General features: G+C 39.4%; 4 protein-coding genes across 4 annotated transcripts in view; 2 read left to right on the top strand and 2 right to left on the bottom strand.

Annotated features, from left to right (window-relative positions):
* LOC118407983 (transmembrane emp24 domain-containing protein 6-like) overlaps window positions 1-488 on the bottom strand; it is a 2,930-nt gene extending 2,442 nt beyond the window's left edge. The window contains exon 1 of the mRNA XM_035808588.1: window positions 327-488. Within this exon, the coding sequence (XP_035664481.1) occupies window positions 327-462 (136 nt within the window). The 5' untranslated portion in view covers window positions 463-488. The remainder of the gene's footprint in view (window positions 1-326) is intronic.
* Window positions 489-4,499: 4,011 nt separating this feature from the next.
* On the bottom strand, window positions 4,500-5,470 carry LOC118407977 (dual specificity protein phosphatase 19-like). Its single transcript, XM_035808581.1, has 2 exons — window positions 5,269-5,470; window positions 4,500-4,888 (listed from the first exon to the last, which is right to left on the bottom strand). Exons 1-2 carry the CDS (start codon window positions 5,468-5,470, stop codon window positions 4,500-4,502), a joined length of 591 nt encoding a protein of 196 aa, XP_035664474.1.
* A 2,650-nt stretch (window positions 5,471-8,120) lies between these two features.
* Window positions 8,121-11,494, top strand: LOC118407979 (INO80 complex subunit C-like). The gene is made up of 3 exons (XM_035808582.1): window positions 8,121-8,226; window positions 8,519-8,586; window positions 8,998-11,494. The coding sequence occupies exons 1-3, from the start codon at window positions 8,187-8,189 to the stop codon at window positions 9,127-9,129; spliced, it is 240 nt and encodes a 79-aa protein (XP_035664475.1). The 5' UTR covers window positions 8,121-8,186; the 3' UTR covers window positions 9,130-11,494.
* Window positions 10,678-11,238, top strand: LOC118407976. Its single transcript, XM_035808580.1, has one exon. The coding sequence runs from the start codon at window positions 10,678-10,680 to the stop codon at window positions 11,236-11,238; it is 561 nt and encodes a 186-aa protein (XP_035664473.1).
* Window positions 11,495-21,498: the final 10,004 nt, after the last annotated feature.

Raw genomic sequence — 21,498 nt, 5'->3', positions numbered from 1 at the left:
ATACTTGTACATTCTCCTACGCAGAGACATCCAACGGCGCCAGCAAACCGAATCTTGTCAGTACTCTGCTGTCTCAACCGTCACCATCAGTTCCTGACCACCCTGCTTATAAATATTAATGAGCTTAGTCTATATATGCGAGATCCCTTTTGAAAACTGAAAGGCACATTCTCTGATTGGCTGACAGCTGGTTTGTGGCGACGCCCACAGGAACTGATGGTGGCGGTTGAAATAGCAGAGTACAGACAAGAGGCGGTTTGCTGGCGCCGTTGGATGTCTCTGCGCAGTAGAATGGCTAAAGACTCCGGTACAATTGCAAGACTCACCGGCCTTATCGATGACGTATTCATCTTCCGCTTCCTCCTTCAAAAAAGTTCTCTTCAACGGCTTGCCCGTTGGTCTGCTCACGCGCAGCGTGACGGTTCTCTCCTTACTAGTGGCCATTCCAATACCAGTGTTCATGACCTGGTTAAAAAAAGGCAAATGGGTTACATAATTCATAACAAAAACTCAGACAAAGGTAGCGCATCTATTTTCGACTCTGTTACTGCTGTCCATCCTCCTACGCAGGGTACATCCAACAGCCAAACCGCCTGTCTGGATGTGCCCTGCTCTTTCAACCGTCACGCTTAGTTCCTGACCGCCCTGCTTATAAATATTAATGAGGTTACCCTTATACATGGGAGACAGCTTTTGAAAACGGAAAGCCTATTCTCTGATTGGCTGACAGCTGGTTTGGGCGGGGGGGGGGGGGCGTCCACAGGAACTAAGAGTGACGGTTAAAAGAGCAGGGTCCTTCTCATGATATAACACGTGACCAATCATACGCGTCACGTGGCCTTACAGACACGTGACGTCAGCGATTTGTCAAAGAAGCCAGGAAGGCTATACCACACGCGGTCACTGTTTAGACAAAAGGAATTGTCGAAAACAACCGTAAATGTTTAACATACAAGTACATGCTCTTGTAAACTTTTATGTACATGCATGTACACTGTTGTAAGTCTTGTGTCGAAGTGAGACTTTAACTTTACCAATAGCACAAGGGATAGTGCTATGGTTTCTTTGAGCCTTTGTTAACCTACAATTATAGCCTTTCATGATTGTATGTTCAGAGGGCCCTACTTCATCTACATGGTTAGGTTATTGTTTGACCAATTATCAGATATCTATTTAAAGGCACAGCAAGTAAATTTGATGGATGACATCCTCTGCAGACTGCAAAAATAGTGCGATAGGGGGAAAAAACAAACAAAATGGGTGAAAAAAACAAACAAAATGGGTGAAAAAAACAAACAAAATGGGTGAAAAAAAAACAAAAAAAATGGGTGAAAAAAAACAAACAAAATGGGTAAAAAAAAAAACAAGATGGCTACATTTTCAAAAATAGGCACCATAAAGTTGTGATGAATATTGTAACAAGAAGTAAAGGGACAAAACATGATATCAGAACCAACAAGGCATCCATTCCTGTATTCAAGACATACATGTGCTAGTGTGGTAAAAGTGAAACTACTGTGGTAGACTGGCATCACCAACAAAGTTGGTAACCACACTCATGGCTTCCATATTGGTGTCACTTTTAGAACTGTCCAATAAGTTTCATTTCTACAACTACAGCCCAAGTGTCACTTCTACAAGTACAATTATTAGACTACAACACAACATATTTGCTCATTTTGGTACTTTATCGCCATGTTGACCATCCCCGCAGAAGAAAAAAATATTTTTTTTCTGAAATCAGGTGAATATTAATGCGCGCCCTGATGTCATCCATAAAATTTACTTTCTGTGGCGTAACTGTACACATACATGCTTCAGTCATTGATAAACACAGCTGCCGAGCTGCGTATACTAATTCTAGAAGTACGTGTGCCATATGTTTTCTACGAACTGAACAAAAATGTATTTAAAAAAAATATGATAAAATAATAAGCAAATAGTATATTCATATACTGGAGATGTCCATTCCTCATACAAAGATAGCTACGTAATAATTTTCTTCTGCGATTCAACGTCTGTATTAAGGCTTGGATCCAGTGCAATCTACATGAATATTGTTTTTTCTTCATTTTTTTTCAAATGAATTTCAAAAATATAATGCACATTGACGACCATCCCAATAATGCCCCCTGACTCCGTTTGCAATCGTACTACGATCGTACGATAATCGCACGATAAATCTAACCGGAGTTTTATCATAGGTCGTGCGATCGTCGTACTAACTTCGGGCATTTTTGGGGACAGCTATGAATGTGTCTTTCTACACAAAAGGCTGTTTTGGATTCTTGTCGGTGGTTGGTTCTGTCACAACCTACTTGAAAACCCCATGGCATCAAAATCGTACGACGACCGCACGACCTATGTGACTGCGCCCTTATACATGTACTTACGTGGTACTGTATGTTCATTCTCGCTCCTACACGTGCGTACTGGTAGAAGCATTCCTGGGACCGCGGAGCAATGTGTACGGTGAAGTCGAAGTTTGTACCCGGCATGGTGTCGGGGTCCCACTCGTCATCCCTAGTCTCCGAGTCCGTTAAACCCTCCTTACAGCCCAACAAGAGGAGAAGTAATAAAACTGACAAAGTTCCTGCCATATTGTCGATTTATGGGGGACTAAATAAGCGAATAGTGGGGTTCTTTTACCCACAATCCCTTGCGAATAGTGTCTAGTTTTATCGTATTCATCGAGATAAAGTTACTGGTATTTAATCAAGAACTACTGTACATTCACTTACTTTCCCGGTAGTCTTATTTCCCTGTGGTATGAGAAGACAGGTTTTTGACGATGTTAAAGATTTACACACTGTAAATTTATGGAAGAGAGGTAATCGCAAAAATAAAACCACCGCGAAATTATAAATACTTACAGTATGTAGTCTTTCCACGTTTTACTAGCTTCAAGAGAGGGGGTGGCAAAATTGAGGAGTAACAGGAAATAAAGTATCATGGTATTTATCACTAAGCTCTTTTCTACGTTGATGTTTGATAAAATTGAAATAGAGAATCTAGACTGTTGCGTGTATCTAAATGTGTATTATTATCAACACAACTCAACTTGCTACACAATGACAAATACACATCTGGAAGGGATAAATGTTTTTTTTTAAAAAAAAAATAAGTAAATAGATTCAGATTCTACTACGTATACACTTGGAGGCGATACATAGACGTACTTTCCTTTTATTGTAATAATCTATAACCATCAAAATGTTTCAAACGTGTTGATAGTAGCCACGGCATAGATATAGCCCTCCACGTTAACCCTCATCCGACCGTATGGGGTCATTTTTGACCCCAGGCCTATATTTTTATCTGTCATAGCAACATTTTTCATCGGAGAAAAATGTCCTTCCATGAATTTGTTTGTATACATGTCTTACAACATCTACCAATTTTTCACCGAGTTTTGTCCATTATTGTATAAGCTATACTTGAAAGTTTGTGTCTGGTTCGGTGGGGTCAAAAATGACCCCAGCCAATTATGAATAATTAATTACATAGATATCAAGACATGTCAATGGAATAACAGGCATTCCTCATCATTGCTATTACAGCAATACGTTATAGTTGCTTAGATGATTAAACACCGAATATTTTGAAAGAAATTTAATATTTTAGTATAAAGCACAGTTTTTCGACATTCTACATAAATTATGATAATACGCACTAATTACCTTTGCTAATGAAAATGAAAATGTTTCTAATTAATTAAGAAACAATATATGGACAGAATGTGCAGAAGGAACCTATAAGAAAGATCTCTGCGGGAAAATAGACAAGAGTTATTGTATGTGTGTGTTTCGATGGCGGAATATGGTGCATAATTAAGTAATAAATTCGTTACTTTTCACAAATATTGTATTTTTTCTTGTTAAATAGCATTATTATGCTATAAGTATTATTGCAGCATCAAAACCTTTGTTTAGAAATCTATAATTCAAAACATTGTTTAAGTAGGTTGAGTATGGTAGATTTTCAGAGCAAATGTGGTTTCTCCTCATTTTCTGCATAAATTATGATAATGAGTAATAACTACTGACACCAAAACTTGTTAAAATATTTTTCATAGATTGGTGAAACAGTAAATACATAGAAGTGACAAAATAAGCCAGCAGAAATATGTCTATGAGCAAAACAAAATGGGGTCAAAAATGACCCCATACGGTCAGATTCGTCGTAAAAATGTAACGGTCGGATGAGGGTTAATAACTTACTTATTACGAGGATATACTTATTACGTGTAATGTTCACACATGCGCTAGGCCCACGCCCATGTTTACTATGTAAACAAACGGCAACTGCTTGTTTCCCATTGTACTTAATCTATAGGCACTTTTTTGTAGTCTAAATTGCTGTACGTGTCTATAACTATTTCTTTGAAACATTTGAAACAAACATGTAGCTAAAAGACATGATGCATTAGTTTAAATAAATATTTCAGTTAGTCTTTCAAGAAATTTTTTTTTCTAAAAGTTTGTAATGATTGTTTATTGTTACTCCGATGGCTTGTATTCTTTTAACTGTTTCATAAAACCATCATTAGGTCTTGCACTGGACCTAATCTCTTTAACTTGTCTGTAAGCATCTTCAAAACTTAACCCCTCTGTCGTCATTAGGTAACCAACAACGATAGAAACCGCACGGGACACGCCAGCATTGCAGTGCACAAAAACACCGCCAGAGGTCACTCCTGCACTGATAAATGCGAAGCACTCGGGGAAGAACGCGGTGATGTTGGTGTCGGGAAGGTCCAGGATGGGAACATGTTTGTACGTGAAGGCGTCGGGAAATGTTTCGGTTTCAACGCCAGCGGCGACGTTAAGAACGTGAGTTATGTTGTTAGATCGGAACAACTCTGGACGCACAGTTACGTCTTGCGATCCTGCAAACAAACAAACAACGTACGTCAAGTCAATAGAACACATTGCAGTAAATTCTTCGTCAGAAATACTTTCAGCAATTTTTAATACGATCAAAAATTCTAAGAAGAAACAAAAATAATGCCAGTTCACCTTTATCCGTGGGGTAACCTATATCTGTTGTTTTCAAAAACATGGCACATCTAGTCGCAGGACGGTGGTTTCAAAGTGCCGTATATGTTGAAAATACAATTTCTATTGCAATTTGAAACCGCTATCCATCTACTTGATATCCATAAATACCCTGCTTTTTAAAAACGCCGGATATAGGTTACCCTGCGGATAAAAGTACTAGTGAACCAGCGTTAAAACACTGTAAAAAAGTTGTTACCCAAAAATAGACCTGGACGAATTTTTGCGACTTGTAGGTCAGGTTTGACGTCACCGATCCACCCATAGTCCTTAGCACCTACAGGGGTCAAGTTTGAGCGTCCCTTTTCGTCACGTGACTCGACGAACTCTCGCCCGTCCACAGTTCTCACGTGAGTTTCCGTGCGGCGCAGCGAGCTTTTGGAGAACTTGGTGAGTTGGTCCAGAAGACTCATTGCCAAAAGTTACAACAGTGACAGTCTAAGATTTTATCTAAAAGGAGAGGAGAGATATTTATCAGTAATATTTTGGATAATGACCATGGCAGCAACGAATTAATTGGAAGTCGAAAGGAAAATATGTGTTTATATACAATACAATGTTGAATGAAAAAGTAACATGTCATTTTGAAGTTGAAATTCTAAAAAGAGAAAAACTAAATACCTGATTAAATATCTAAAATATATCATTCAAGCCTTGTAAATGTATAAGACTTCTTGAGTGATGATATTTTGATTATGGAAATATTTTCATTACAATAAAGTATACGTAACTAATTTTTAGCCTTTATGTGCATTTTTTCGTAATGAGATAAACCATATTTAACAAAGATGGAGGGGGTTTTCATAATAGTTGTAAAGACAAATGTTATAAGCTTGTCGAGGTCGTCTTGACAGAAAAACCACCCACATACATAAATTTTATGAACATGTATCGCAAATTCACCTTTACCTGCTGGGTAACCTATATCCGTTGTCATTATCAAACCAATATTTTTCCAACATTGGGGAAGCTTTCTCCGTTTTAAAACTAAAAATAAAATAAAAAAATATTTCCAGTCCGTGTTCGACTTGCTTCAGACAACGGACATTGGTTACCCTGTGGATAAAGGTGAACTAGCGTTAGATGCATGCATTGCAATGATGTAGCAGTATCAGAGCACAGAGAGTTGAACGGGTGGAACATGGACGCTATTTGAGAATAGCGTCCAGTCCTGGGCTAAGAGAATGGCTACGAAGAAGTGCAGTTGCTGCATGGCCGAGGCCAAAGTAAGTTACTTACCGTACCAGCTACGCAGGACCCTGACCACCTTAGCAAAGCATAACATGATATTCATATTACTGTTGTAGACAAGGAAGTTTAACTGAAAAGTTACATATACACTGTATCTGTCAATGAGACATCATTCATTCCGATCCCTCTCTGGTGTCTCCTACTTCGCAATCGCATACCAGCAATATCGGTCAAAGGTCAACGAGCTTTGCAATGTCCGCTGAGGGGCATTGAAAATCGGAAACGTTAATGTTAACAAGTAAGTCAATATTTCAATCTTTGAAAACAGAATTTTAGGTAATGTGATACAAACTTTTTTTGATCTAACGTTAACTTTAACTGTCTTTAGAAACTGCAAATAGAAGAGTTTATTTCACCCCTAGGTTTAGAGTGGTTTGATCTTTCGAGGTCAGGGGTTAGGTAAACCATCATGGCATCTCCAGGAGGAAATTCCCGGTCCCGCCGCCCGAACAAACGTCCTAACAGCCCTGCCGCCGCTACAGCTGGGGGGAAGAGACGGCGTCCGGGCACGGTAAAGTCCTTAACTTATAGCCGTCAGATTTACGTACGATTTTATAAAGGGGTCACTTGTTCTGAGTCTTTTGAGGCTTAGACACTGCCCCCCTCCCCAGTTGATCTTCCGTCCAAAATTCGAAACTCTATACTATAGTAGCTTTGTAAATTACTTTGACTGACACATCAGACAGCATTAATCATCATAACTCAGCTCTAGTTAATTGCAACAATTAGCACCTGAAGCATCTGTGCTAACTGGAAATTATCTAAAAAATTTCAGCTGCCTGTCCAAATGCACCTGACACTGTATAAGTTTGTATCTACTACTGTAATATGTTCCATCTTTTTTTCACCCCACAGCCGTCAGCAGCTGCTGCAACAGCACCTGAAGCACCCGAGGCAGCTGCAGTTAGTCAAAACCCAGCTGCAGCTACAACAGCACCTGAAGCCACACCAGTCAAGCAATTTGTTTTCAAGGACCAAAATTTTGTAGTGAGTCACGAAGTATTTTTCAATTATTTATCATTAACGTTTAAACATGAATATATCAATAGTTTTATTATCACTGATTGGATCAACAGGCCATTTTGTTTTATTGGTACAGTCTATGTACTGTAAATGCATTTAATTTTGCAGGGATTTATAATTAATTTCGCTGTAGCAGGAAAAAGGACTTTTCGCAGGGGTTTTCAGTTCACGGTAGCACCATGCACTCTAGTCTCTTACTACCATGGCAATATGTTCGCGGTGGTTTTAAGTTCACGGTGAAGCGGCCACTGCAAAAACCGCGGACATTAAACCACCGCAAAAGTTTCTGCATTTACAGTACAAGACACTGAAAAAACCTACTACTTTGTGAGTGGAACCAAGGAGGCTTAACTTGATGCCATGGCACAAGCAAGCTGTACTTGGAACAGAATACTGTAAATGCATTTAAGTTTGCAGAGAATTAATTTAGCGGTTGAGGGAAAATGGACTTTTTCGCGCTGGTTTTAAGTTAGCAGTAGCACCATGCACTGTTGTCTCTTACTGTCATGGGAAAATGTTCACGGTGGTTTTAAGTCCATGGTGAAGCGGCCACAGTGAAAAGTGCGAACATTAATAGTTTCTGCACTTACAGTACAAGATACTGAAAAAAACCTACTACTTTGTGAGTGGAACCAAGGCATAAGTTAGCTGTACTCAATGGAGACTTTGGGTGATACATAATTCTTGGAAAAGGATAGTTTAAACAAAAAACACTGACCTGATTGTCCCTTTGACTTTAGCTGTTGATATGCTAAATGTCTTTGTGTCACCTTTTCCCCTCAGCATTCTGGGAAGGGTGGCATATCAGCTGGAAAGAAGACGAAGACTTGGAAGAATCTGAAACAAATCCTCGCTATGGAGAGGACTTTACCATGGAAACCAGAGGACCCTACATGTAAGACTTTGTTCTGTAAACATCACCATGCTGTACTTTGTTTAACTAAACTGTATTGTTTTTGTATTCATGATCCTTATAAGTTATACACTGACTGAGGTAAATACTTAATTATTATTATTATTATTATTATTATTATTATTATTGGGTGGGCCGACTACTCACTCTTTGCAGCCAGGGGCTGAATTGCGAGGAGCTTACAATAATAGTACATGTAGAGTACAGTCATTACATTTTCAACAGTTGGATTCTTCCTTGCCAGTTACTTAATCTTTTACTTCACACTTAACAGACAGCAGTTTGGATGGACCTCCTTCCTTCAAACCAGCAAAAAAGTACTCAGATTTATCAGGCCTGCCAGTGAGTATTGATTACACCGTCAGTTAAATCATAATTTTATATCAATAGATGTAGCTGGTCAATGTAACATGTACAATTATTGTATTTGTCTAGTTACAGACCGGGTGATTTTGACTATGTCCACCAATTTTCACACGGGTTTGCACCGAATTTACCCCTTATTCTGTTATTGAGCTTTGCACCATCACAAAAATATTTTAGGTGCTTGTAACTAACACAGTGAACATGAGGAACAGTTTGGAAACCTGCTTTTGAGAAGCAAACACCTTTTTTTAAATCATCATGTTTACCTGTAATTGCTACATGCCTCAATACTACTTTTACAGCTCTACAAAATGATATATTTTCTTGAGTCTCGAGTGCTGGAATAATTATACATATCTGATACTATATCTGATATATTCTCTGCAGGCCTCCTACACAGATCCTCACACCAAGATCAGATATGCCAACACAGATGAGTTCTCCAGGATAAGGATGCTACCATCAGATATTGTGACTGGATACTTGGCTCTGAGAAGAGCAAATACACCTGTGCCATAGTGTCTAAAATCCAAGTTAATTTTGTCATTGTTATTTCATGTCAGTCCATTATAATACGATGTATATTGCAGGATTATACATTTTTTATCTAAATACTGTAAATGCAGAAATGTTCGCGGTGGATTAATGTTCGCGGTTTTCGCGGTGACCATTTTACCGTGAACTTAAAACCACCGCGAACATTTGTCTATCGTGGTATTAGACTGCAGTCTATGGTGTTACCGTGAAATTAAAACCACCGCGAAAAGTCCTTTTCCCCGCTACTGCGAAATTAAATCCCCGCAAACTTAAATGCATTTACAGTATATAACGTTATATTATCATACAGATTATTTTGGATGACCTGACTATATTCCTCATGCAGTGTATATGGCCTTGTTTGCTTTGCTCACTCGGTGAATTTAATCAGTGTTGATAACAAATGACCAGGCCTTATGACACCATATACACCTCAGTGGGTTGATAACCCTTTATTTTAGGGTAGTTTCTTTCGTATGAAAAAGTAATTAGTCTTTGCTAACAAAAAATCTATTTATCTCTTTTGTTGTCATTTTGTAAAATAACATTGTATTACAGAGACAGGTATAATAAGTATTAGACAAGGCATAATAGAAAAGTAGTATTAAAAATGCATGCAGTAAAATGCATTATGTTGGTCCTATTGCTTGTACATGGAAGATGTTACATAAGCTTGCATATGGCAAATATTTATAATACTATGTTAACAGTTCGGTAACTGTCAGTCATTTTGTTGAGTAGGCTACAAAATGGTGAAGTAAGCTACTTTTATTATTTAACTATCCCTTGGTCATGCTTCAGAATTGTAAATGGTCTAATTGGACAAACATTACTGGAAGGAAAAGTAGTTACAAAGTGAGTACTGTTGTTTCTGTTAATTTTGTATGAAATATGATTTTCTGGAAACTTTCAAGATTACACTAATACTTGTAATTCTTGTAATGTAGTAATTGAAACAATATTTCCACTCTAACTCTTACACAGCAAAATCACAAGACCACGAGCATTTGTACAGTAATGAACATTGTGAACTTCAAAGGCCCATCATGTCAGCAATGTCAGCAACATTGTATTCAGTCATAGTTTCAGATTACTGAATTTATGTAGAGAGTTCTTGGGGAGTTGAGTAGAATGCTTACAGCTTCTCGATTTTCACATAACCAGTAGGTACTTTATTGCATAATGTGAAGCAGCATACCTTTTTTATAATTTCCGAAGTATACTATCACTCGGAAAACTACATTACATTCAAGAGTGTAAGACTCCTTTATGGTCACTGGTAGGTCAGCTCATGGGAGCCAATCCAGCTGACTTTGATGTTGGCACTGGCCCTATCTTATAACACAGGAACCTGGTTTGTACATAATGTACAAAATAACTTTGAAAGTCTTTGTATCGTAAGTGATAACTCATCTTTCAAACAACATATTTCATCTTTAGGAGAGAGAGAGAGAGAGAGAGAAAGATGAGAACGATGGGAAGAGTTTACTTCTTCAGATCTGCTTCATTAAATGTGCTCCAATTCCACCTATGATCACACTTCGAGGCCAACCAGTCCCATCCGTTGACTGTGCCAAGGGACTAGGTTTCTACATGGACAAGAACCTCACCTTCGACGAACAGATCTCTGCAATGATCAGTAAAGCATCGTGCAGACTGAATTATTTGCGTCTGTTGACGAAGCAAGGTACCTGTGTAATGGACCTAATACAGATATACCTGGCACTTACACGTCCAGTACTTGAGTATGGCCATGTGATACTGGTCGGGTGCAGTAAGGAGCAGGAACTGGCCATCGAGAGGGTACAGCGCCGGGCCCTGCGCATCATCTCCCTAGGAGGAAGGCGCAGTGTGCCCGACTTGCCCCCACTCAAAGTCAGACGGGAGGAGGCAGCGGTACAGCTGTTTGAACGCATGCTCAGGGAAGACCACCCCCTGCATGACATGGTTCCACCCACAAGAACAGGGGCCACGGGACTCACACTTAGAAACTCTAGGACAATCAGTTTACCAAAAGCCCGTACTAAGAGACTCAGCAAGTCCTTCCTCCATAGCGCCATCCGTCTATACAACAAGAAGGTTACACAGTAGTGCCATCAACACTTGTGTTAGCCATTACCTGTACTGCTTGTAACTCGGCACCGTTTTCCAATAAGGTGATTTTAATCTATTATGTATGTTATGCACATGTCAACTGGAATCTACAAGTCGTTGTTTGTATGCAGCAATTGTTATTATGTGTTTTTGTGTAACTATGGTAAGCCAGACGTGTGTAATAAGGTCAAAATTCGGGTGAATGTGTGTTTGCCCGCGAGAACCTTAATAAATAAAACATTGAACATTGAAATTCGCTGAATATTGATAAAATGATTCATACCTGCGAACCCCCCTCTCCGCATTTGAGGTGTGCATATTACTTCTGGGTGAGGAACATAACTTGCTGATCAACCCCGTAAACTAGTACATTGTACTCACAATATTTCATTAGAGAGAATATAGAAGCTTTCCATCTTTTTATATGGGTATAATAAGTTGCGTCGAGTACATGGATGGCATCAACGCGCGCATCAAATTGCATCCTTTTCCTGAAAAAAAAAAACGTTTTCAACCATACTGTAAATCGAACAAAGTAGCTGCGAAATGCGTAAGCATATGATATAGATTGCATACAATACTGTCAAAGTCAGAGAAGGAGATGTGAAAGAACAAAATTATCCTGAACTCACTAAGTCCACCAGAGGCCAGAAAACATTCATCTACAGAGCAACAGCACTCTGGAACACTCTACCTACTGCTACTCGCACAGCCACCTCCACTGCTTCTTTCAAAAGAAAACTGTGGGAATGTCTAGGCAACCCTTACGCATGGTAAATTAGTCATACACGTGTATATACAGACCCTGACCCCTCATTGCAAATATTGTTGTCGATGATATGATGTTATATACTCCATTTTAGATGATATGTAAGTTATCCTACACCATGTACATACAAATGTTCTTTTTTTAAATTTGTATTGTTTATGTGTTTGTCAGCAGGGCTAGCCCTTTGTAATAGCCATAGGCTAGTTGGGCAGCCCTGGCTGTGTGTTCGGTGCAGCCAAACCAATAAATAAATAAAAATTATCAATCGATTGTACAAACGTCTTGTGTTTACATATTTCTTTACAACTTTCCTGACCACTTAATTTTCCTTATGAAGACAGTTGTTTTCCAGCAACATTTTTCCTTGCAAGCTCGCATCAGTTTTCGGAGTAGCAGAGGATGGCATCCATATAATCGAATCAACATGGCCTTACATGCAAAATAACTTACTCTCATCTGCTAACGTTAAACCTACAATCCCATAATAGTATTGATGTGTTGTTGATGACATTGAATTGCTGAACTTTTCCATTGTTTCTACATTTAATCTTACAACAAGGTGCGTGCAGTACTTTATACATGGATCAGAGTTCAAGAGTAATTTCTAACACAAAGAACTATTTTGGGCTTACCCGAATTTTCGACTCGCTACGTCCAGTCTTTGTAAAGTGCAACATGCAGCACGTGACGTCACAGAAGCGGTTAATTGCTCATTCCTGGACACAGAATGGAGTTGGACAGTCAAAAATGTCCATTTTGTATCAGAAAGTTTAACTCTGATCTAAAATCGTTTTTGCTAACACTTGAACTTTCAGATAACGTTTCAGGACATGCTCTTTATGACTTTTTCAAATCCACCTCAGAGGACCTATAGAGCTTTGTAGATGAAGCCGCTTCGCCTTTATCCTTCCCATATATTAACTGAAAAGTGCCTTCTACTTTAGTTTTATACATTGGCTGAATAGCAACAGCTTCTTCTCTCTTATTCTTTTTTAGACCCACCTTAGATGACCTATAGGAGTCAGCAGATGTAGCTGAGTCTCCGTTATCCTTCCCATAGATTAACTGAGTGCCTTGTACGGCTTTCTCATTCTTGTATATTAACTGAGCAGCATTCATATTCATGTTTTTCATTGAAACACAATAACCTGGTACTGCATCAGATTCCACATTCCGATGTTCACATATACCAATATGTTGCCCGTTTACACAATTGTCGGGTTCGATTTCGTTATCATCTTTCTTACGCATATCAATATGTTCAACATGTACGGACTGAAGAGATGTTATTCCTTTATCAACATTTTCAGTAACATTTAGTTGATCTTCAGTTGCAGGTTCACTAAGTACAGTAACTGTTTTCTCTTCGTCATTTTCACTCACGGTTACAGAAGGACTGAACGCTACTTCCTCCTCTCCACTATTATCATATACCTTTGTGTCCCGCCCAGATACGGACCCAGTCGATATTTCTCCTCTGTCATTTTCATACGGATCTCTGTGTAATCCAGATACGGGCGCAGCTGTCAAAACTTCATCGTCATTTTCATACACATTTGTGTCTGACTCAGATATGGAAACAGCTGTTTCTACTTCATCGTCGTTTTCATACACATTTGTGTCTGACTCAGATATGGAAACAGCTGTTTCTACTTCATCGTCGTTTTCATACACATTTGTGTCTGACTCAGATATGGAAACAGCTGTTTCTACTTCATCGTCGTTTTCATACACATTTGTGTCTGACTCAGATATGGAAACAGCTGCTTCTACTTCATCGTCGTTTTCATACACATTTGTGTCTGACTCAGATATGGAAACAGCTGTTTCTACTTCATCGTCGTTTTCATACATATTTGTGTCTGGCTCAGATACGGAATCGGTTAATACTACGTCGTTGTCGTTTTCATACACATTTGTGTCTGGCTCAGATATGGAAACAGCTACTTCATCGTCATTTCCATACACATTTGTGTTTGACTCAGAGACGGAATCATCTGGTACTACTTTGTCGTTATCACACACATTTGTGTGAAGCCCAGATACAGTGCTAGATTGTGATGCTCCTTGGATGACAGACATTCTCGGGCCTCCTAAATGACCGATACTCGTTCCAAGAGCAGATGACAACCGGAATGTCCCGGAGTTTAAGGATCCCCCCTGTCCCCCTGTCCCGGCTACTGCCATCGCATTGTTGATAACGGCAGAGCTTGCTGGTACCAAGGGAGGCTTTTTAGTCCTTACCTTATATAAAATTACAACTGCAGCATAACATATCCCAGCAACACCAATGGAAACATATACATAGAGGAGTATTTGGTCAGCATCGCTCTCTGTGTTGTCATGTGTAACAGATATTGGTGTGTGTACTGTTGTTAGTACTTGAAAGTCAATAGACAGTGTAGCTGACGTGGAGCCAATAGCACTTACTGCAATACATACGTACAGACCAGCATCTGTCGCAGTAACATTGGTTATGGTGATGGTATCATTCTCATCGACACTGACTCTTCCACCTGACTCAACACTTACATTCTGTCCAGATGGGAGAATGACTGTGATGTCTGGTGTGGGGATTCCTGAAGCTTCACACATCAGAACAAGTGATTCCCCCTTTAACAATGTTCTCTTTTCACCTAGCACGTCAAACCTCACAATTCTAGCGTCTTCACAGATCAGCTCTTCAGGGTTTATATCTTTAAGCTTTTGCCCCCCAAACCTGCTGGGCTCTTTACATTTGATTTGATCAAGAATTGTTCTAGTCATATTCATCTTTTGTCTGAACTGAACCATCCTACAGTCACACTGCCACGGATTATTCTCAAGGTTAACAAGTGGTAACAACCCAGTAAGGTTGAGACAATTGTACAACTTTACAAATGTACCAGGCAAAATGCTAGTTATCTGGTTGGTGGACAAGTCCAAATTGTAAAGCCGTGGTAGATTAGAAAAAGAGATAGGTTGAATGCCAGTTATCTGATTGTTGTTCAGATATAACCTTCCAAGCATCGGTAGATTTGAAAATGACCCAGCTTGAATGTTCGTTATATGGTTGTATTGCAAGTTTAAACGATAAAGCTTTTGTAGATTAGAAAATAACCCTGGTGGAATGCTAGTTATCTTATTAGAGGTCAGGTCCATTAAGTAAAGTTGTGTTAGATTAGAGAATGAGCCAGCTTGAATGTTACTTATATTGTTGTGTCTCAAGTCCAACCAGTCAAGCTGTGGTAGATTAGAAAATGATCCAGCTTTAATGTTCATTATATTGTTGTATTTCAGGTCCAAATGACAAAGTTTTGGTAGATTAGAAAATGATCCAGCTGGAATGTTTGCTATATTGTTGTATTTCAGGTCTAACTTGTAAATATGTGGTAGATTTGAAAATGACCCTGGTGGAATGTTAGTTACTTGGTTGTAGGACAAGTCCAACTTGTAAAGCTGTGGTAGATTTGAAAATAACCCATGTTGAATGTTAGTTATATTGTTGTATTGCAATTCCAAATTGTAAAGCTGTGGTAGATTTGAAAATGTCCCAGCTTGAATGTTAGTTATATTGTTGTATGACAGGTCTAACATCTCAAGCTTGGGCAGATTAGAAAATGACCCAGATTGAACATTGGCTATATGGTTGTCGGGCAGGTCTAACCGCTTAAGATTGGGCAGGTTTGAAAACGCAGGTTGAATAATATCTATCTGATTGGCGGACATGATCAACCAGCTAAGCCGTGGTATATTAGAAAATGACCCAGGTTGAATATTGGTAACATGTATATGGTTGCATTCCAGTAATAAGTGCGTAAGCTTTGGCAGATTAGAAAATAACCCAGCTTGGATGTTCCTTATATGGTTGCGGGACAGGTCTAATTGCTCAAGCTTGGGCAGATTTGAAAATGACCCAGGTTGAATGTTAGTTATATGGTTGTAGGACAGATCCAAGTAGCTAAGACGTGGTAGATTGGAAAATGACCCAGTTTGAATGTTAGTTATCTCATTAGAGGACAGGTACAAGTCATCAAGCTTTGGTAGGTTAGAAAATGAACCAGGTTGAATATTAGTTATCCGATTAGAGGACAGGTACAACCGATCAACATTGGGTAGATTTGAAAGTGACCCAGGTTGAATGTTGGTTATCTGGGTACAGCACAGCTCCACGCGGGAAAGATCAGGTAGATTTAAAACTGTAGTAATTTCTACCCTGGTTATAGTATTTCTATGTAATGTAATAGTTTCTATATATGAACATCTGGAGACGTTAGACTGACTCAATGACACAATAGCATTACCATCTAAGCAAAGATCGATGGTGCTTGTAGGAAGATCTTGAGGAACACTCCTGAGCAGATTTTCCGAGTCATGACAGTTACAGTATGATGATCTGTCACAATTGTAGGCTGGCCCACCTTCCTTCAGGATCATCAGCAGAAGAATCAGACTTATCTCCAGTCTGTTAGACATGTTCTGTATGAGGAAATAAAAGTATCATGTAGATGTGATCCTACATCATTTATACCTTCCCAAACAATGGTGACTTAACTCAAATGAGAAGCTAGAGAGGAATTTCAATTATGTCCACTGCAGCCAGGGTTTATAACAAGAACCTCCGAAACAAGATGCGCAGCTACAGAGACTAGGGCTGGGTACCGGTACAGAAAATTTAGGTCCAGGTCCGGTTCAGGTCCAAAGGATCAGGTCCAGGTCCGGACCTGAACCTGGACCTAATTCAGTATGACTCATACCAATGGTACATTTTACAACAAAGAAATCTGTTTGGTGGAGTATTAGACTTACGCTGGCGTTTTAAAATCCTACAACGCTAACTGCACCTGTGGGATTGGCCGTAAAACTTAGTAGAAATTACTACAAACTCTACTCTACTTCACTGTTGTTATTTTCTTCCACCTGCAAGCGCGAAAACGTGTGAATGTCTGATAAAATAATCTGTTAATTTTCCAATCGGTCCAACATCCGGTCCACCTAATTCTTTCAGGTCCGGTTTTTCTGGACCGGTCCAATAAGAAAAAACGGTTTTGTACCGGAACGCTGTACCGATACCCAGCCCTAACAGAGACCCTTCCCGAGGAGGAATCAGGCTGGATACAGGGAAGGCCGATCGCACAGCAAATTCAAATGCATGACTGATAATTAGAGCCTCATTTGCATAAATTATATTCATTGATCATCTCCTTCACCAAATAACAGACGTACACAATCTATTTTAAGAGAGAAGGCTTTAATCGCATTTTATGATTTATGCAATTGAGGTCATCAAGAAATGTTACAAGTGCTACAAGTTCCCGTCAATTACCACAACGACATTATAGCATTTTCTCATTAATTAATACGCCAGTGGGAGTCGAATACTAAAAAAAACTCTTTGTGGCGAAATTGGCCATTGTTTTTATTATCATCCATTCACAAGTTTTCAAATACGGAACCAGGTCCAGGTCCTGGACCTTAACCGGACCTGAACCGGAATTTTCTGTACCGGTACCCACCATTAATTATGCAAAAATAAAGACCTAATTTTTACATGAATTATGCAAATAAGTTCCTCATTACCATATTTGGTATCTGCTTATATTCCACCTACCATAATTAACATGAGTTACATTTATGGAAGTCCAGTTATTGAGAACAATGGAATTATACAATTTCCTCATTAATCATGCAAATCAAGTCCTCATTTGCTGGTTAGAGGAGCGGTCAAAAATCTGAAAGGCACAAACTTCGGTCTTCCCAAGGCAGATCCGAGAGGAAAGGGAGGAACTCATTTCGGTTCTAAGACAGCAGCCGCCAAAGTTCGCTAGTCTCAAACTGTGTCAGTTATATATCAAAGGCGTACTATACACTGGGCCTGAAAGCAACAGACTGTATACTACTACTTGAGAGCATTGAACAGTACTGAACACTGAGAAACATCGCCTCCGAACTTGTTATTTATGTGTTCTTTGTTTCTGTGAAGGTCGATTCAGTATAGCGAACATACTTGTTCAGAACCAAAAATTGTCTTTGATAAATGTATATGCACCTAATGATGTACGGTTAAAAATGACATTCTTTTGGAAACTCTGAGTAATTGAAAATCTTGCTAACCTGATGTAAGTAATCTTCTTCTTGTAAAAAGGTCTGTCCGCTGCTCACGGATGAGGGAAATGCGCTGGATCAGTTACGTCTGACCCCACTCGATGTACGTGCGCGTAGTAGGTTTAGTTCGATGATAGATCTCTATAGCCTCGCGTTGAAGAGGGACAATCCAGAACTTCGCTCGAGTTTTGGATATGATCTGCTACTATCTGCCTCACACTGTGGGTGGACACGCGTACCGGCGGACACAACACTCCGTCTGTTCACCACTGCACTCTCGACTGCACTGATGGGTGTAGTGTACAACCTGGGTGTGGTCTGTCCAGACTAATTGCATGCTCAATAGTCGTCTGCAAATCCGGCTTAAGTCGGTTTAAGCTACACATCCTGTTTCATTTATTCTACAACATGTTGATTTATACCTTTAAGCTAAGACAAGAAACAAATGGAATGAAACTTTTCTTTCATCTTCATGTTTCAATCTTGCTCAGATGGTAGACAAATTGAACTATTTGGCTTAGAGCTGACTGTGACTACCCCCTTATACTGATTGAATTTTTTTTTGCACAAAGTCATATTGTGACTCAAGTTAGATAATGAAACAGTATGAATCACTGTGTGTAACACCCTGGTTGCACACCAGTGGTTGATCAAATCCGGCTTAAGACTGTTCAAGTCACGTCCTTTATTTTACATTTTGATATGTACCTTTCAGCTAAAAACAAAATCGAAATGAAAGTTGCTTTCATCTCAACGCTTCTACATCGCTCAGTTGGTTCAAATGTTTCAGTCACTGAAACATGGATTGGCTGAGGGTCAAAAAGAAAACACGACAAAATAGACCCAAAAGACGTATAAAGCTAGCCTCTTGGTGCTCTGGATCGCTTGGAGAGTGATTGAAAATTATCCTACATGTAGAATATTCTATCCAACTTTTTCTTTACTTTAAACTGCCTTATTTTGCATTATGATATGCACCTTTCAGCTGAGACAAAATCAAAAGTTGCTTTCATTTCAACGCTTCAACATCGATCAGTTGGCAGACAAGATCTTTTCTTCGGATCACATGTAGCTATGTTCACACCTACGCACTGGCGGGAGCTTTTTACACAGAAAACGTTGAGACCCATGATATCATGATAGATACTGAAACTGTGAGTCACTGTGTATTGTGTTGTGTTGTTGTTTAAGAGTCACTCTGACATTATGAACATTTCTCTGACATTGCTCCAGAAATACTTGACGAAAGGTGCACTGGTAAGCAGAAATCATTTTGTTGTCAACAACGATCAAAGTCTTGCGGTCTTATAGAGTCTTCTTTTCATATAGAAAAGGCAGCAAACAGATTCTGTAAGGCAGTAGCCCCCTCAAAGGTAGAAAGACATTGTAAAGTCAGCATCCTACCTGGACTAAGGGACTATGAGATTGAAAATTATCCTACCTATCCAACTTTTTACTTTAAACGGCTTGATGCTCTGTGTATTATATGCCACACCTGTAAGGTACAATGACCGTTCAAACTCAAAGACCTAATCTCAGCTGGACCAGGTACATGTACTATGAAGATTTCAGATCATTGAAAGACCGACTGGCCGACGAAAAAAAAAAGATAAACAAGGTGCATTCGAATTAATTTATTGAGTATGGCGAAGCGGCTACGTTTTACCACTGTACGTTTTATCCATTTACTTATCTGCTTGCTTCTTGAACAGGAAACATTTTTGCAATAAAAAGATAACCTAAAACTTGTTAACGAATTGTAAGCTTTTGTTTTGTTTTTGCTGGTGTGTTATTTTTCTTTCTTCCTCCTGGTGGAAAAGGAGTATGATCTTTGGCAGTCTGTATTTTGTCTAGTTTTGATTACTGCCTACCTTAATGATTACAATGACTGCAAAATCTGGCTTTGATGGTTCATATATATGAAATGTAAATGTGTATGTATTAATGAATTTGCATGTAATGTGAAGCTTTCAATTTCATATAGAACAATCCTTGAAGGCATGAATGAACTACCTTGCTTTGTGTATGATTGGTGAGCATGTACAGGTACCAACAAAGCAGATATACTATTTGCTAGGAGTCATTTTGTTTTGAAAAATGTTGCATTGAAATAGAACACTGGGCATTTAAATGACAGAAGAAGAAATACACATACCAGACAGCATTTATTCAAAGATGACCAAGAGACATAAAAGAGAGTTAGATTCCTTTCAAAAGTTATTATTTTCTGCCCTCACTCCGTAATGAAATGTCCAGATGTTTGGCAAGATCTTGTATACAATCTTATGCAACGGTAGAACGGATAAAAATTCATGGGGGAGGATCTCATCTATATGTATGTAATCTAATTAACATGGCATATTGGTTACATAAATGTGTGGACTTACTGTAATTCAAATACAGTTTGTTGACAAACACAGATTAGCATATCATGTCATACCACTTAAAGGCATCCTCTTCTTGATTTTGTTTCCATATTGACAAATACTGTGATAAGATACTTTAAACAGAAGGAAGTTGCATCAATACTTGGTTCTACTAATCATCCTGACTTTTGTGAGCTTTCAGAGGAATGTCCATGTTGATTGTTGCCCCGTCCTGTATCTTAGCAGCCTAGCTGTAGCCAGGGCAGCCTTGAATGCTTCCCTCATTAAATAATCTCCATGCTGTACCTTTTCCCAGGAGAGGTATGCTCCAGGAGATCGAGTATGGGATGGCAGGCGATGCCAGTACATCACTCCAAGGTTCTCAAACTTGTCCACCACGTCCTTGTCCAGACGAGGCAGGATTTCCCTTACGTCTGCGATCACAGTCTCACCACCATCACCGGGAGATGGCGGGTCCAGGCAGAATAATATTACCTACGATTAAAATTTGGCAAATCAAGCTTTATTTTGTTTGGCATACCTAACATCCTTTTCAGAAGGAATAAAAGTGACATGTTGTTATTGAACTAAAAGGACGAAAGCCTAGTCTCTGTAAGTGCGATTGATTTGAAAACCTTTACACCCACAGAGACTCAGTTTGAACCTTATTAGGCTCGCATATGGCGCCTTATTCACTTGCTGCACTGACCTTTTCAGGGAAGTGTGTAGTGTATGCCAGCTCATTGTGTGGCTCGATACAAAACTCGGGTGGCTCGTCGCTCGCAGTGTACACTGCCTCAGCCAGGCTTTGTCTGATGCCGTTTCCTCCTTTGAAGCCGGTCAGCTCAAGGCCCAAGTTGACCAACACCCTGGAAAAATCTCCCGCAGTCGCCAGAGGCAGTCCTCGGAAAAGCAAGGCGCCTTCCTTGCGCCTTTCCAAGACGTTCCGGATCACCTGTCGCATCGCTGGAGCACACTCCTCAGGGGAACAGTCGACCTTCTCCACGGGAGTGAAGACGTGAACGTACCCGTCTTTAG

This window comes from Branchiostoma floridae, unplaced genomic scaffold (assembly GCF_000003815.2).
Source record: "Branchiostoma floridae strain S238N-H82 unplaced genomic scaffold, Bfl_VNyyK Sc7u5tJ_1514, whole genome shotgun sequence".
Taxonomy (NCBI): Eukaryota; Metazoa; Chordata; class Leptocardii; order Amphioxiformes; family Branchiostomatidae; genus Branchiostoma; species Branchiostoma floridae.
The sequence above is the reverse complement of the archived record's forward strand: the minus strand, read 5'-3'. Positions and strand labels throughout refer to the sequence as shown.

What these genes read in the sequence shown, in the direction of transcription:
- LOC118407977 (XM_035808581.1), bottom strand. Translation starts at nt 5,470, where the DNA reads ATGAGTCTTCTGGACCAACTCACCAAGTTCTCCAAAAGCTCGCTGCGC. An exon ending in AGTCGCAAAAATTCGTCCAG is followed by an intron (nt 4,889 to 5,268) that starts GTCTATTTTTGG and finishes GTTTGTTTGCAG; the next exon opens with GATCGCAAGACGTAACTGTG.
- LOC118407979 (XM_035808582.1), top strand. Translation starts at nt 8,187, where the DNA reads ATGGAGAGGACTTTACCATGGAAACCAGAGGACCCTACAT. An exon ending in GAAACCAGAGGACCCTACAT is followed by an intron (nt 8,227 to 8,518) that starts GTAAGACTTTGT and finishes CACACTTAACAG; the next exon opens with ACAGCAGTTTGGATGGACCT. An exon ending in CAGATTTATCAGGCCTGCCA is followed by an intron (nt 8,587 to 8,997) that starts GTGAGTATTGAT and finishes TATTCTCTGCAG; the next exon opens with GCCTCCTACACAGATCCTCA.
- LOC118407976 (XM_035808580.1), top strand. Translation starts at nt 10,678, where the DNA reads ATGATCACACTTCGAGGCCAACCAGTCCCATCCGTTGACTGTGCCAAG.